This window comes from Centroberyx affinis, unplaced genomic scaffold (genome assembly GCF_046629955.1).
Source record: "Centroberyx affinis isolate AG114_WGS23_722 - 3 ecotype Tasmania unplaced genomic scaffold, CSIRO-AGI_Caff_v1 ptg002643l_1, whole genome shotgun sequence".
NCBI lineage: Eukaryota > Metazoa > Chordata > Actinopteri > Beryciformes > Berycidae > Centroberyx > Centroberyx affinis.
In genome coordinates this window covers 155,634-171,415 of record NW_027280835.1, presented here as the reverse complement: position 1 = coordinate 171,415, position 15,782 = coordinate 155,634, and the positions used below count along the sequence as shown (strand labels likewise).

General features: G+C 40.6%; 2 protein-coding genes across 2 annotated transcripts; both read left to right on the top strand.

Annotated features, from left to right (window-relative positions):
- Nucleotides 1–2,084: 2,084 nt before the first annotated feature.
- On the top strand, nt 2,085–7,478 carry LOC139657225 (xaa-Arg dipeptidase-like). Its single transcript, XM_071534989.1, has 7 exons — nt 2,085–2,489; nt 3,673–3,821; nt 4,599–4,741; nt 4,854–5,008; nt 5,349–5,484; nt 6,166–6,273; nt 7,309–7,478. Exons 1-7 carry the CDS (start codon nt 2,085–2,087, stop codon nt 7,476–7,478), a joined length of 1,266 nt encoding a protein of 421 aa, XP_071391090.1.
- A 1,371-nt stretch (nt 7,479–8,849) lies between these two features.
- On the top strand, nt 8,850–15,071 carry LOC139657232 (xaa-Arg dipeptidase-like). Its single transcript, XM_071534998.1, has 7 exons — nt 8,850–9,379; nt 10,544–10,692; nt 11,536–11,678; nt 11,791–11,945; nt 12,279–12,414; nt 12,592–12,699; nt 14,050–15,071. The coding sequence occupies exons 1-7, from the start codon at nt 8,975–8,977 to the stop codon at nt 14,232–14,234; spliced, it is 1,281 nt and encodes a 426-aa protein (XP_071391099.1). The 5' UTR covers nt 8,850–8,974; the 3' UTR covers nt 14,235–15,071.
- The last annotated feature ends 711 nt before the right edge of the window (nt 15,072–15,782 follow it).

Here is a 15,782-nt window from a genome sequence, read left to right as displayed (position 1 = left end):
TTCCTACTGCTATGGTATGAACATGATGCTCAGAAACAATGCAAAAGGAAATATCAGTTTTAGCTTTTCATATCATTTTACCTCAGAGGAGAACAGGTACAAATAAGATCTGACATTTTGTTTTACTCCACAGGTTGCTCCAGCGACAACAGAGCTGAAAGAGAAGAAGAAGAAGAAAAAGTGGGTCTCTTGGCTCTGTGGCCTCTTCAGGCGCAAGAGGACATAGACAGACACACAGACACATCTTATTGTTTTATTATTGTATTGTAACGTTGTATCCCAACGATTCCCTTGGCCAACTGAGAAACCTCGCAGGATGAGGAGCCATGATTTGCCTCCATATAGTGCTTGGCTGTGGCATATCACCATATCACCAGCTGGATGGCTGTTTTGTGTATTCTGACAGATGACTTATTATGCAGAATAAGCCTGATTTGCTGATGCTGCTAATTGCTGGTGATATATCAGTAGAACATTGTTTTTTTATTCTTGTAATATTGTATTGTATAATTGTGTAATTGTTCACAAGATTGTAAACATTATCAGTGAATATACTTCCACCTTAACATGTCAAGTGATATGATGATTCTTCTTTTTTATATACTTCTTCAATTCAAAGCTTTATTTCTTTAAATAAAATGATTCCTGAATATCTGCTGTGCCTTCAACTTTTCTGTGATGTTTTGGTCAAATTGGACCATTTTCATGTTTACTGTGTAATAACTACCAGATTATTTATCATGTTTACAAAAGGCTTCATGATAGTTTCAGCATAGGGTTTTTAAACACAAAAACCCACTGTCACCATTCTGCTTGGGTTTAGAAAATAAATAAGCCACATTCCATATATACATGAGTCTCTATCACTCAACTTTGACCCAGAGCTTTTATTTGCAATGCAATAAGGGGGGGGGCAATCTTTCGAAACTTAAAAACGCATTGTTTTGCGTCTATAATTTGCACAAGTGATTTCAATGCATATTATTTAAAATTATATAGTTATGTTTACAATGATATATTGAGGGGGACAACTCTCTGTTTTTCCCAGGAAGGGGGTTCCGGACCCCCCTGTCCCCCCAGTAATTTCCGCCCATGACTTGATTAGGTTTTGAGAACTAAGCTCATCCAATGAAAATAAATGTTATGGAGTTGATTATGTTAAAATATGGATGAAGGTATTTTTATTTTATTTTAGGTTAAGTCAATCTGCTTTCAGAGTTGTTTTCTTTGTCACTTTTCAGTTTGAGTTTGAATAAGACTACCTTCTATTTTTGTAAATATTGGCTATGGTGAGAAGTCTGACTGGATTAGGTTTTAATTTTATTTGACAACTAAACTCATCCAATGAAAATAAATGTTATGGAGTTGATTATGTTAAAATCTGGACGATGGAATTTTTTTTATTTTAGGGTAAGTCAATCTGCCCTCCACTGACTCAAATCATAGGGTAGCAGCAAACTTAGAAATGCTGCTTCACTACCTCCCAATTTCCCTGCTTCAAATTGTTCTTTATAGATTAGAATAGAATACTACTTTATTAATCCCCATGGGGAAATTAATCTTCTGCATTTAACCTATCCAATCACACAGCCATAAACTGGAGAGGCCTGAGGGCACAATGGCAGGAGCTTGCTTCTGATCTTGACTCCCTGACAACGCTCCGGTTGCCATCTGTCATTTTGCCAGATTTTTGTGCCATCGGGCCAGGGATTCAAACCGGCAACCTTCGGACTACTAGTCTGCTTCAGCCCACCCTAATATAGTAGGCTAAAACCGGCCCTGCAACAGTTTACATTTAAACAAGATTAATTGACTGATTTGAAAACATGTACTGTTCATGAACAGTACATAATAGCCAGTATTTAGCCTATATATAAATAACATTTTCCCCTATATTTATTTTACCTTAACTGTCGCTGGAGGCGCTATTGCTGCAGAACAACAACATAACTGTAAACCTTTTTTTTTTTTTTTACAGTCTATGATTTAAACAAGAAGAAAAGCTGGAGCATATATCTTCACGTCCCATCAAGCTGAACAGAAGTGAAAACTTTTCAGAACAACAACATAACTGCATGTAAACAATGTCGCAGCGAACAGACCCGCTGGTGGAGCTGAAGCAGAAAGTTGGCCGCTGCATTGACGAAGCCAAAGAAAAGCTGCACCGCCTCAGTCAGGACATATGGAGCTGTCCGGAGCTGGCTTACGAGGAGAGGAAGGCTCATGACCGGCTGGTAGCGTTTTTCTCTCAGGAGGAAGGCTGGAAGGTCGACGGTCACTTCAAACTTGAGACCGCGTTTCGTGCCACATGGGGACCCGGCGGCGGGCAGGGCGCCGTGGTCAGCGTCGGGTTCCTGTGCGAGTATGACGCCTTGCCCGGTATCGGACACGCATGTGGACACAACCTGATCGCTGAGGTTGGAGCGGCTTCGGCTCTCGGGCTGAAAGCTTTGGTGGAGAGCACGGCCAACTTCCCTGGCCGGGTGCAGGTAGGACAGGATCTTATAAGACATCAGTACAGGCTCTGTCATAGGGGAGACCGGGGCTGGTTGTCACACCTTTTACGGGCGTCATGTTTGGAGTGGTTTATTCAAACTCTGGGGTGTAATTTGGTTTGTTTGGGCAGGTGAGAATGATGCTATTTAAACGCAAGTGGCACCAATAACCAATCGCATCATAAAAAAGAAAAAGATTCTCAGATATTACACTATCATCCTGCCTTATTCCCCATGCTTTACAAATGAAGCCAGCAATATAGCTACCCTTCCCAAAACTTAAGGTTTTTCATAATCATCATCCAAAGAAATTCATAAAGACAAAAGTCATTTTGTTATACAACAAATTTCTTCTTTGGTTCATCTCATTCTCAATTTCTCCCAAATCACAAAGTAGACATTCTTTCATCTCCAGGAGTATTTCTGAACCTACCAAACTGCAGTCCAGTTTAAGATTGAGAAGTGATTGTACCAACTACAGGAAATGACCCCAAAACATGTTATTGGTAAAAAGAGACAGATATTGACATCTGATAGCCAGCAGTTACATGCTTGGAAAGTCATAACAAAATGAACTGAGGGCAAAACGCAGTCTTGACTGATCAATGCTCATATTCAGCTATTTATTCATGTGTTCTTAACTGATATGAACATCAAAGAAGGTACATTTCAGCAAAAAGTGCAGAGAAGTCCATCTTGCTTAGCTAAAGATACAGGAACTGGAACTGTATTTAGTTTAACCCCCACCCCACTGCCAAAATCAACCTGGCAGGATGACAGGTTACCAAAACTCTGTTCAGTAAATTAGCTTCTTCTGAGTCCATGTGACTTGTTTACAAGCCCTGGCTTGTAATCGGATAGTGTGAGCCGCAACGAACAAACACAAAAATTCAACAAACTTTTCCACTATGATTTAAATACCAAAGAAAATGACCTGTAGGTGTGATCACACCCTTACCGTCAACAACCCTGAGCAATAGTTTTTTTTTATATGTACAGAAAGCAGGATATATTGGGTCGAATTCATTCATTGTCAAATACCGGTTGTGTACTTTTAATTTGTCCACGTTGCTTGCGGTGTTACACACAACCCATGTGACAATCATCCCTGTTCTCCCCTTCTATTCTTCTATCCTAAGGTGACATGACATTAATGAGTTAATAATTGTCTCCACAGGTGACGGTGCTGGGGACCCCAGCCGAGGAGGATGGTGGAGGTAAAATCGACATGGTGAGGGAGGGTGCGTTTGAGGGCCTGGATGTGGTGTTCATGGCCCACCCCTCTCAGGAGGACGCCCCCTACCTGCCCTGTGTGGCTGAACATGAGTAAGGTTTATCTGAGCTCACACATCTTGTATATATGAGTAAGTTTGGTTTCCAGTGCTTGTTGTTGTGTTCTTGGAAATGCACAAGATCCTTTACTGGAGGCCAGGTAATGTGATACAGCACATTGTGCCAGCTAATATAAGGTTACTGCATATGTCATTAGTTTGGTGCCCCAGTCCCAGAATAGATAAAATGGAAGAGGCTCTGAGTACCAACACTCTCCAAAACAACATTGTTTATTGGGCTATAAACAATCCCAACCTATAGGTCAATAAAAATGCACTTTTGAAATTAGAAATTGTTGTACCGTTTTGGACTCTTTCATATTTTATTTATAAGGTACCCCTTCTCCTCAACAGATTAGCTTTTCTCTATTGTCAGAATAGACCAGAATAATATTTGTCTGTGGTTTCTGATTTAGTTTCCAGTGTCACTATATAAACAATGAACACTGTGTTTCATATACAGCTTCTTCAGGTTCACTCTACAGGGAATCTCAGCCTCCTTGTCTGCAGTGAATAATGAGTACGGTTTATTTTGGCTCACACAGGCTTAGTTTAAATGTCATTTTTGCAGTAAATGGTGTACTTGGAAAAGCTTTGGTCTAAGCCCTTTGGGGTTTCTTACCTCTCCTGCACAATCCCTGCTATGTTTGTTTTTGTATACTTTTGTTTTATCACTTCCTTTGTGCTAATAAGTAAACTAAAAAAAAAAACGAACTTACTTCCAGAGCATACCAGAGTGATATGTGACTGTGGTTTCTCTCATCATTTCCAGTGTTATTGTAAAGTACCACGGCAAGGCCTCTCATGCCTCAGCTTACCCCTGGGAGGGAGTCAATGCGCTCGATGCAGCGGTGCTTTGCTACAACAACCTGTCTGTCCTCAGACAGCAGATCAAGCCAGACTGGAGGATCCATGGTGAGGAACAACACTTGAACAGCTGATACACCTAACACTGATCTGTTATTCTGAGGAGCTGAGCGAGCCCATATGCATAAGTCACAGTGTTTCGTCCTGTGGTCTTGTGCAGGTGTCATAAAGCATGGTGGAGTGAAACCAAACATCATCCCTGCCTACACTGAGCTGGAGTACTACCTGCGGACCCCCACACGCTCCGAGCTTCCCATCATCAAGGCAAAAGCTGAGATGTGTTTTAGATCGGCCGCCATGGCAACTGGCTGTGAGGTAAGACAAGTCACAAAGGCACAATGGAGGGAAATAGGGACATGCTTGTGATGTTTGAAGTGGCAATAAGTAGTTATGATCTTTGTCAACCTCTATTGGCGACCAGTAGGAATTGTAACAACATTGACTCTAACCCAATAGAAAGGAGTAAGCTAGCTAATAAAAGCATAGATCCAACAGAAATACCTAGTGAAGAAGTATTATATCACCATGCAAAATATGTAATAATAATACTGCTTTGTTATGTACTATTTTGGCTTACTTATTGCCCCTTTAAATGATCAGTTTAGTTTATATTTTATTCAAAAGGCAGGTCAACCTAAAACAATCTCCTCCTCAGGTTGAAGTTGAGTTTGCGAGAAATACATTTGACAACATCTTGCGAAATGCCAGACTGGAGGAGCTGTACGAGAAAAACGGCAAAACACTGGGGATGGAGTTCACCACAGATGAAGAAGTTCTCACTAACGGATCCGGTAAGAGAACATCCTCTCTGTGGTTTGTTAAAACAGCAACCTTCTTATGGACATAAGAGAGCAGATGCAGGAGATTTTCATTTCTGCTCATGAGGTATCTAATCCGGACAAATTGAGGAGGGAAGCTAGGGAGTTTCAGGCTTGTTATACACAAATTTACACAGTCCCTCCCTTGCCCAGCAAACATTTGACAGATGGTGACATGCAGGAGGAGGCCAAGTTCAACATCAGTCCTAACAAGCTCAAAATTATCACAATATGATGTTATGGCACAGTAAATAATCATATTAAAAAAGATTTGGAAACTGTTTTGAAGTGATGTCAGAAAGATATTTAGATCCCAGTTTCACGAAACGATGCAGGTAGCAGCTATGGGCGACTACAGACGTCTCAACTTTCATTTTGATGCTATATTTACACAGTTTTTATGGTCGGTGGAGGTCGGGCTGGGTGTTGTTTACGTTGGGACACCCTCTTCTGCAACCACATGTCCCCAGCTGGCCTCCTCTGTCTCCCTCTGTCTGTACTACCACCCACTCTCCTATGAAATAATAATGAAAAAAGCATAGGGAAGCAGCACTTCCCCTCTAGCACCAATCTAACCAGATTACAAACCAGCAACTCTACAGCTGTGTAATATGTCATCAAATTAAGATAGTGTGTTGTCTCTGATATCCACAGGCTCCACAGACTTTGGCAATGTGTCTTTTGTAGTTCCTGGGATCCATCCTTACTTCTACATTGGCTCTAACGCTCTGAACCACACTGAAGAATACACTGTCGCTGCCGGTAAGACCCCCCACACCCCCCCAAAAAATATAAATGCTACTGCTCATACTACATATTTGTGACATTGTCACTTTGGATCCAGCTCTCATTTGCTTTCAGTTACATTCAGTCTCCTGTTATTTCTGTTTTTCCTCTGCTGCTGTTTCATAAAGCAGAAATGCCACAAAGATCATGTTAAGTGTCAGTGTCATCCACTTCTGATGTGATGGATATGATGCAGTTTGTTTGATTACATATTATAGAATTTATCAATTCTACACTATTTGTCTATGGGGAGCTCTTAACCCGAATTGATTCTAATGCAACATTTTGATTTCATTTCACACAAGTATCCATGAATATGTTATCATTATTGTGATTATTATTAGTAGTATTAGTATCATTCTGGGTTTCAGTGGAGAATTTTAGTGTCCCATGGTCTAAAAATATTGTTTCGGAGGCTTTTACACTCCGCTAGGGCTGAACAATTAATCGTAATTTTATCGAAATCGCAATATGGCCTTCTGCAATTTTCAAATCGCAGTAAGCGCAATATTTGTTAAAGGCGAAATGTGTGTCAAAATACCATTTTTATTAAATATTGTCGTGCTGCAGAGATGTCCTGGCCTACAAATCATATTCTACAGACTTAAGAAAACATCTTTGTTTGGTACAGATCCCTGCAAAAATCACACTATAATCATTTTAATACGTTTTTCAATAAAATTGAGAATAATGATGTAAAAATTATCATTCCCTCTAATATCGCAAATCATATCGCAATTGCAATATCAGTCAAAATAATCGCAATTAGATATTTTTTCAAAATCGTTCAGCCCTACACTCTGCCAAGAATAAAAATCTAGGGGAAACACTGAATTTTTTGGCTTGAAAATCAGTCAGATTTAAAGATATTGAAAATCAGCACAGAATATTACCTGTTGGTGGTTTTAGTTCAAAAATATACGTATTGGCCTTAAACCAATATGGGTTTTTGAAGGCTGACACCAATATTTTGATGTGTGTGTGTGTGTGTGTGTGTCTAACTCCCTGCAGGCGATGAGAAAGCCCAGTCTTACACCCTGCGGGCAGCAAAGGCTCTGGCCATGACGGCCCTGGATGTGCTGCTGTGTCCGGAGCTGCTGCAGAGGGTGAAGGAGGAGTTCGCTGAGGCCAAACTGAAGGAGGACAGGATGCTGAAGACAGGAACTTCAAAAAACATTTAAAAAAGACAGACAGGTGGAGGAGCTGCTGCACACAAACTGCATACTAGCCTCCAAAAGACTGAATCTGTGTAGTCAAATGCAACAAGTGGTGAGAAATACTTTCCTGTATTTGAGCAATGAAATGTTTACCAAAGGTATGATAGTTGATTTATCCATGGATGATGTCATTTGGCACTATGCACTATACATTTATAATTTGTATGTGTTGTGATGGCAGACAGCTGCTTTTGACATTATTATATTACACTTGCAAAAAAATGTATTCATTTTGTTGCCATGTTTGAAATGTATTTTTCACTTACAGGTGTAACGTGTTAAAGAATACACCCCCATGCTGCAATATTTTATGAAGACTTTCCTATCTGGATTGAATATTATATTGAAATATTGCTTAACTGTGTGTTGTCTGCCTGTTTATTAGCCATGATGAGGTTGTTTGAATGATATGCTCATGACGTTTTATGGGCACTAACACTGTCCGGGTCAGAGGTTCAGTTCCCATTTGAACCACCCATACTAAAAATGTACGCACTTTGAAGTACCGCAAGATACTTTGGATACAAGCAACCACCCAAATATATGTTAGGTGAAAGGTGTGAAGATAGGCAGGGAGAAGGAATGAAAAACATCAGATGACTTTTTTAAACATCTTATCTGTCAGGACAGTCCAGACTGCTCGCTCCCTGTCTTTCAGTGCCTATAAGAGGATTCTGCTGATTCAGGGAAGCTGGAGGTGTTTGTGAGGCTCGGAGATTGCCGTGTCACATGACCAGAATGAAAAATGAGAAAGTAAATTAAAGTAACAGTTGCTAATGTAAATATTTACCTGAGTAAAACAAGTCGTCTTGCTTGCATATGACGGTGGTAATCGTCATGGAAACATAACATAACATAACATAACATAACATAACATAACATAACATAACATAACAGAGAATAGATAAGGGGATATAGCAGGTCGAAACGAAAAAGAACTATGGTAAAATCTAAATTTTAGAGTTATTAAACAGATATAGGAGCAAAACTATGAATCCCTATACACTGTTAATATTATAGTGATGCTGGAGGAGATAGAAAAATACCTTAAAGCATGATAAGGTCACTATAAACTCATGATTTAGTACCACAGAAGCACAGCAAGCCTCTATAGGAATATATAAAGGGTTTTTTTTCGTTAGGGTTATTTTCATTTTGAATAAGGGATTCATATCATTTTAGACCCAGATGTCTAAATTCTTGTATGTTTTTGCCCCCTTTATTTTAATAAGTCAATTTACAAAACATGCACTAGGTGGCAGTAATGCAGTACCATTGGATAGCAACTATTGGAAAAGACATCAGAAGAGGAAGAAGAAAAGCAGGAGGAACAACAACAAATGACAGTTTGTCAAGTCGTGATTTTGCGCCAGGCAAACAGCTGGAGCATATCTTCACGTCCTATCAAGCTGAACAGAAGTGAAAACTTTGCAGAACAACAGCATAACTGCATGTAAACAATGTCGCAGCGAACAGACTCGCTGGTGGAGCTGAAGCAGAAAGTTGGCCGCTGCATTGATGAAGCCAAAGAAAAGCTGCACCGCCTCAGTCAGGACATATGGAGCTGTCCGGAGCTGGCTTACGAGGAGAGGAAGGCTCATGACCGGCTGGTAGCGTTTTTCTCTCAGGAGGAAGGCTGGAAGGTCGACGGTCACTTCAAACTTGAGACTGCGTTTCGTGCCACATGGGGACCCGGCGGCGGGCAGGGCGCCGTGGTCAGCGTCGGGTTCCTGTGCGAGTATGACGCCTTGCCCGGTATCGGACACGCATGTGGACACAACCTGATCGCTGAGGTTGGAGCGGCTTCGGCTCTGGGGCTGAAAGCTTTGGTGGAGAGCACGGCCGACTTCCCAGTCCGGGTGCAGGTATAAAATCACCGGTGTCAATGCTTAAACTGCACAGCCTCTGCAGTACGGGAGGCCGGGGCTGGTTGTCACACTTTTTGCTCTCAGCAAAATTCCTGAAAACATACTATACAGCAGTCACAGTGAAATCAAAAATCACTTTTTCACTTGTTAGGTAATTCTCAATATCATTTCCTCCACATAGAAATGCCCCCAAAATACAAACTTTAACAGCTTTCAAGGTGACACAAGTGGCAACATCCATATAGGTGCACTTTTGGGTGTTCACCCCAAAAACCCTGCTTCCTTAGACCTGCTAGCTGGATTTTTTTCATTTTGGCGAATCAGAGATTTCTGGCAGCTCAAGATCAGGTGTGGGAGGAGCTGAGCTGTCCAGTACAATATAAGCTACTGCAAGCATCCAGTTCTTCTGCATAACTTACCGTTTGTTATGGTCCAACATGCCCACTTTTGAACATTCGATCCCTGCGTTATGTCCTATTTCAACCAGAAAATGAAATCATTGAAATGCTGTTTCCTTTAATTTTGATATGTATAAAAAGCTTAAGATGTTGGGTTTAAATTTAACTCCCTTTCACTCATTTATTCTGATAAAAAAAAGGTTATTACAAATACAGGTTTGGGATTTGTGACAATCTCATGACAAAGTAGGTTGTGACAGTGTAGAATTGGTTGCTTCCAATTCTTTTAGCATGATGAATAAGCAGAATAAAATAGCGTAACTCAAGGTTAATTTGAACGTTAGGTGGAGCTAACATCATTCAATCAATCAGCCTTAAAAAAACAAAATCAGAAATTATTGCAGATTCTTAAAGTAGATTTACTCTCATATCATTTAGTCATATTCAAAATCAAGAATTGCTAAATCTAAAAATGGCTGTGAACTTAAGACAGCTCTTTGAAAACATGAATTAACATGAAACCTTTTAAAAACTCTTTTAAACATCTTTGCTTAGCAAAACTGCAGTGAACATACATGAAAAGACACGATGAATGGCCTCTGACCCCAAATGACAATATTTTGACATTCATTTTTTTAGACGGCACAGAGCAAGATATAAGCAGTGTGACAACCAACACATTTTACAACCAGCCCCGGTCTCCCCTTCTATTCATCTATCCTAAGGTTACATTACATTGATGAGTTGATTATTGTCTCCACAGGTGACGGTGCTGGGGACTCCAGCTGAGGAGGATGGTGGAGGTAAAATAGACATGATAAGGGAGGGTGCGTTCGAGGGTCTGGATGTGGTGTTCATGGCCCACCCCCTGCAGGACGACGCTCCATATCTGCCAGATGTGGCTGAACATGAGTAAGGTTTAAGGCCAGTGCGTACTTTCCTCAAAACAGGAGATATCCGGTATTCAGCAGAAGAAACCACCACACACATGGAGGCGGAGATGATTGGTTCTGTAATTAATTATGTGTACAAACACAATAAAACAGTAAATAACACGTTAGGCTATATGTACAACTTCAGGTTTGCTCTACAGAGCTCAGCCTCCTTGTCTGCAGCAGTTGTTGTCTCAGGCTGAATAATGAGTACGGTTTATTTTAGCTGACAAAGGCTTAGTTTAAATGTGATGACTGTCCCAGCTCGAGGTGGCAGTAATCCAATGGCAGATTGAACTTTTATTTGTACAAATAGGCAGAGCTGATCTGGAGGCAGAAATAATCCCATTTGTTGAGTTAAGGCAGAGTCAAAAACACAGTACAAGTTAACTGCAAACTAAATAGCAAAGAAAGACCTCTGGCCAAAAAACTGTATGTAAAATAAATAAAAGTGATAGCGACTTCTTTTTTCATTAATTCATGATCATGATATTCATGATCTTGGAAGGCCAGCAGCTTACTAGTTTACCTAGATAACTTAGTATGACTAGATTCCTTTTTTTTCAGTTAGTGCTAGGCCTCACAATATTACCTAACTCCTCTCTTACCCCTCTTGCCTTTGGGCTTCAATCTGAAGTTATTCAGCCAGTGAAACTAGTTCTTTGGATCCACCCATCAATATTTAACTCAACCAATGAGATTGTTTCTGCCGCTAAGAAATGTTTAACTAAAACTCCTATCTGCAGGGCTATTTAAGTTAAAGGCTTTATGAGTTTCCAGAGCAATAGTAATATGTGACTGTGGTTTCTCTCATCATTTCCAGTGTTACTATAAAGTACCACGGCAAGGCCTCTCATGCCTCAGCTTACCCCTGGGAGGGAGTCAATGCGCTCGATGCAGCGGTGCTTTGCTACAACAACCTGTCTGTCCTCAGACAGCAGATCAAGCCAGACTGGAGGATCCATGGTGAGGAACAACACTTGAACAGCTGATACACCTAACACTGATCTGTTATTCTGAGGAGCTGACCAAGCCCATATGCATAAGTCACGGTGTTTCGTCCTGTGGTCTTGTGCAGGTGTCATAAAGCATGGTGGAGTGAAACCAAACATCATCCCTGCCTACACTGAGTTGGAGTACTACCTGCGGACCCCCACACGCTCCGAGCTTCCCATCATCAAGGCAAAAGCTGAGATGTGTTTTAGATCGGCCGCCATGGCAACTGGCTGTGAGGTAAGAAGAATCACAGAACCACAATTAAGAAGAAAATTGGGACATTTGCTGAGACTGTTTTTTGATGTTTAAATTAACCAGTGGAGTTGTCGGCTTTATCCAGAAGTCTTGCAGGTCAACATTTGAACTTTTTAACATTTTAACAAGACAATTTCCCCCTCAGGTTGAAGTCGAGTTTGCGAGAAATGCTTTTGACAACATCTTGCGAAACAAGACACTTGAGACTGTTTTTTGATGTTTAAATTAACCAGTGGAGTTGTCGGCTTTATCCAGAATTCTTGCAGGTCAACATTTTAACTTTTTAACATTTTAACAAGACAATTTCCCCCTCAGGTTGAAGTCGAGTTTGCGAGAAATGCTTTTGACAACATCTTGCGAAACAAGACACTTGAGGATCTGTATGAGGAAAATGGCAAAGCTTTGGGGATTGAATTCACGACAGATGAAGAAGTGCTTACCAATGCTTCCGGTAAGAGTACACCCTCTTTGGCACCTCTATACACACAAATCTGCAACATATTCCTGTGTGTTAATAGTTTGCATTGACGTATGAGTAAACGGCACCCTGTTTGTTTAGTATAACCAGAATTACACTCTGACCACTCTATATATAACCCTGTGATTGTCTTGTGGTTTATATCCACAGGCTCCACAGATTTCGGTAATGTGTCTTTTGTGGTTCCTGGGATCCATCCTTACTTCTACATTGGCTCAAAGGCTCTTAACCACACTGAAGAATACACCGTCGCTTCCGGTAAGTCAAACAGGCAAACCCTTACTTCTTGTTTGTGTAAACTAAAATCTCATTATTAAATAGGGGGAAGCCACCACTATAGGGTTACACTGACATCAGTTTGCCAGTATATCAACCTTTTATTAAATATCGATATCAGCCATTGAGGCTCCTCCCTGACTACAACTACATAAAATCAGTCTGTGAAATCTAGACTGAGATTTTATTGTTGTTGCGTGTTATTTTTCATTAAGGGCAGTAAGTATCCCCTGCCATTGAATAGGGTGGGTCACCCTGCCTTAAAGCTGCAATAAGTGAGATTTTCTGACCACTAGAGGGTGACTGTTACAACCTGGCTCAAGGTTAGCAACAAAGTGGGAGACCACACACAGAATCAAAACGCAAAAGACGTTAAATCCAAATTAACCAAACCCAACACATAAGGATGAGGTATGAATATGTATATATATGGGCATTGCATGTAATGTGTGGATCAGTGAGAATATAGTGTGGGGGTGTTGAATGGAATAAAAGTAAAATAATAGAAGGAACCACAGGGGGGTTGGTTGGACAAGCACCAGCGGGCTGAGTGGTAGAGAGAGACTGACTGCCAGGTAGACCAGCCCTTTATACCCTGGCAGCTCTAGCCCAGGTGCTACCAACTAAAGGAAACGACCCACTCAGCCTATCAGCAACCTGTAAAAGAAAGCACAGCAGAACAGCAAGACAGGCCTACAGAGTGGATGGATTTGTCACAGTGACAGAAACCGCAACACATTTGTAAATAAAACGCAGCAAAGCCACTGCACTACGGAGGCCTAAAGGCTAATAACTAAGGTAACTCTCGCCGGTTACCAGTCTCGCTTTGACAGATCATTCTCCCGCTGAAGGTTACATGTTCCACAATGACTAGTGAAGAGGTAGGTAGCAAGTTTAGTAGTTTAACAAGTTTACTCGCTCACTCTCGCCCCCTCCCATTCCTTTTCAGGAATGGGAGGGGGTGAGAGCCGTTTTTAAACAGCGAGGGAGGAGACAAGCTAGTGTTAAAGGAATGAAAAGCTACTGAATGGACCAGAAGGAGTTTAGGAGCGGAATTTGACTTTAGAAAAGACGTGAAAACAGCAACACAGCTGGTCTGTGTGTGTGGATATTGGTTTATATTGTTATGTCTCAATGAAATCTCCACATAGCACACATTAGTTTCAGGATTGGTTATAAGGTCTGAAATCACTTATTGCAGGTTTATAACACAAAAAAATTGGTTGGTGGTTTCAATTAAAAAATATCAGTATTTTACTTTACAACTGATGCAGGTTTTTGAAGGCTGATACCAATATTTTGATTCGTGCATGTGTGTCTGACTCCCCGCAGGCGATGAGAAAGCCCAGTTCTACACCCTGCGGGCAGCGAAGGCTCTGGCCATGACGGCCCTGGATGTGCTGCTGTGTCCGGAGCTGCTGCAGAGGGTGAAGGAGGAGTTCGCTGAGGCCAAACTGAAGGAGGACAGGATGCTGAAGGGCGGACAGCCTGACAACACTCCAAAAAACAACAAATAAGGCAGGTGGAGGAGCTGCTGCCCAGCACTGAGCTCCCTTCACACAAACTAAACAAATTTTACAATAAATCCTCAAATGGTGCTACTCCCAAAAACACTACTTCACTATCTCTGGCGTGCCCAGGGATAGTGAGGTGGTTCAAGTCCACCGCTGCTGAAACCCTACTGGCCTAGGATTGAATCCTGCTAGAGGTTTCTCACCTGTACCTCCCTCACTCTTTCTCCCTATTGAAACTAAATGGACCACCCACTCGCCTTTCAAAAAAAAAAAAGCCTCAGTTATGTCAGATTTTCATTGATAGCCAAATCAGTCTGATGCTTTTTGGCAAAAGTATTCATCAGATCATCATAAGCAAGATTTTTAGTGTTTGTAGATAATTACAGATTACTCATGCGAGTGTAGGCAATGTTGTGCATTTAAAATCAGTTACATCATAATTATACCTAATTATACTATGGCTTTTGCATGTTTTTCATGATCTACTTATGATTTAATCTGTAGTTCTTGGCTGATTACAAGGCCTGAAAACTTTAAGAACAAATACCCACATGTGCTATATGTTCTTCACAGATACTTGAGTCACTTTGGTCAAATGAATCAATGTTTAATTTGAGATGCTGTACTGTACTGGAATATTTAAAAAAAAATGTTCACATGCTGATAGGGGCATCTAATAGGAGGAAGATCTTGTTAAAATAGATTTTCAGATGTTATCATCACTTTTATATGCAGAACTGTGAAAAGATATTGCTTGTGCACTATAACTGTCATGTTTCCAAGTCATATTTCCGCTTCCTTCATGACTGCGTCTTAAATACATGAACAGTTTTTTATGTTATGGTCACATGATTTATCCATTCTTTGTATTAGAAGCATGTTAATGTGTAATTCTCAGTATTTTGTCAAAATTAGTTTGTCTACTGTGAAAAAATCATCAAATTTTGCAAAGCTCTGTTTTTGTCCACTACTTTGGCTTTGTCACAAATTTGGTGTAATCCACAACAGATGTTGCATCGACATTGCATAAGAATAAAAGCAACAGAAGGACACATTTCAAAGCTACACTCAGAGTAAAACCTCCTGAAATGTATTGATGCTGATCTCGAGAGATACGCTTCCTTTTATCTGTTGATCAAGCAGATTTAATTTTACCCAGACATTTCAGATGTGTTTTGATGTAAGTTGTGTACCCCAGTGACAATATTTCAAGGTTGCACATTTCCCAAAATAATTCAGAGATGTTTTTGCAGAAAAGAGTTTGAGAACAATCTCTAGAAGAAAAACATTTTAATCAAGAAACCTGTACGTCAAAGACTGACCACAGACAGTGTTAATAAAGAATGTCAATATGCAACTATGTGGGTAGATGAGGATAGTTAAAAGAAATGTAGAAGGTGAAAGTAAAAAAAGGTCCTGTTTCATTTGAGGTGTACACTAATGTCTGTGACAATTACCATACAAGTACTAGTTCAAGCATATCCAGAAACCGGTCAAATGATCAAACGGTGACATTAAACCATGAATGTTGCCCTGAAGTTTTGACTCAGC

What these genes read in the sequence shown, in the direction of transcription:
- LOC139657225 (XM_071534989.1), top strand. Translation starts at nt 2,085, where the DNA reads ATGTCGCAGCGAACAGACCCGCTGGTGGAGCTGAAGCAGAAAGTTGGC. An exon ending in GCCAGACTGGAGGATCCATG is followed by an intron (nt 4,742 to 4,853) that starts GTGAGGAACAAC and finishes GGTCTTGTGCAG; the next exon opens with GTGTCATAAAGCATGGTGGA. An exon ending in AGAATACACTGTCGCTGCCG is followed by an intron (nt 6,274 to 7,308) that starts GTAAGACCCCCC and finishes AACTCCCTGCAG; the next exon opens with GCGATGAGAAAGCCCAGTCT.
- LOC139657232 (XM_071534998.1), top strand. Translation starts at nt 8,975, where the DNA reads ATGTCGCAGCGAACAGACTCGCTGGTGGAGCTGAAGCAGAAAGTTGGC. An exon ending in CCAGATGTGGCTGAACATGA is followed by an intron (nt 10,693 to 11,535) that starts GTAAGGTTTAAG and finishes CATCATTTCCAG; the next exon opens with TGTTACTATAAAGTACCACG. An exon ending in AGTGCTTACCAATGCTTCCG is followed by an intron (nt 12,415 to 12,591) that starts GTAAGAGTACAC and finishes TTATATCCACAG; the next exon opens with GCTCCACAGATTTCGGTAAT.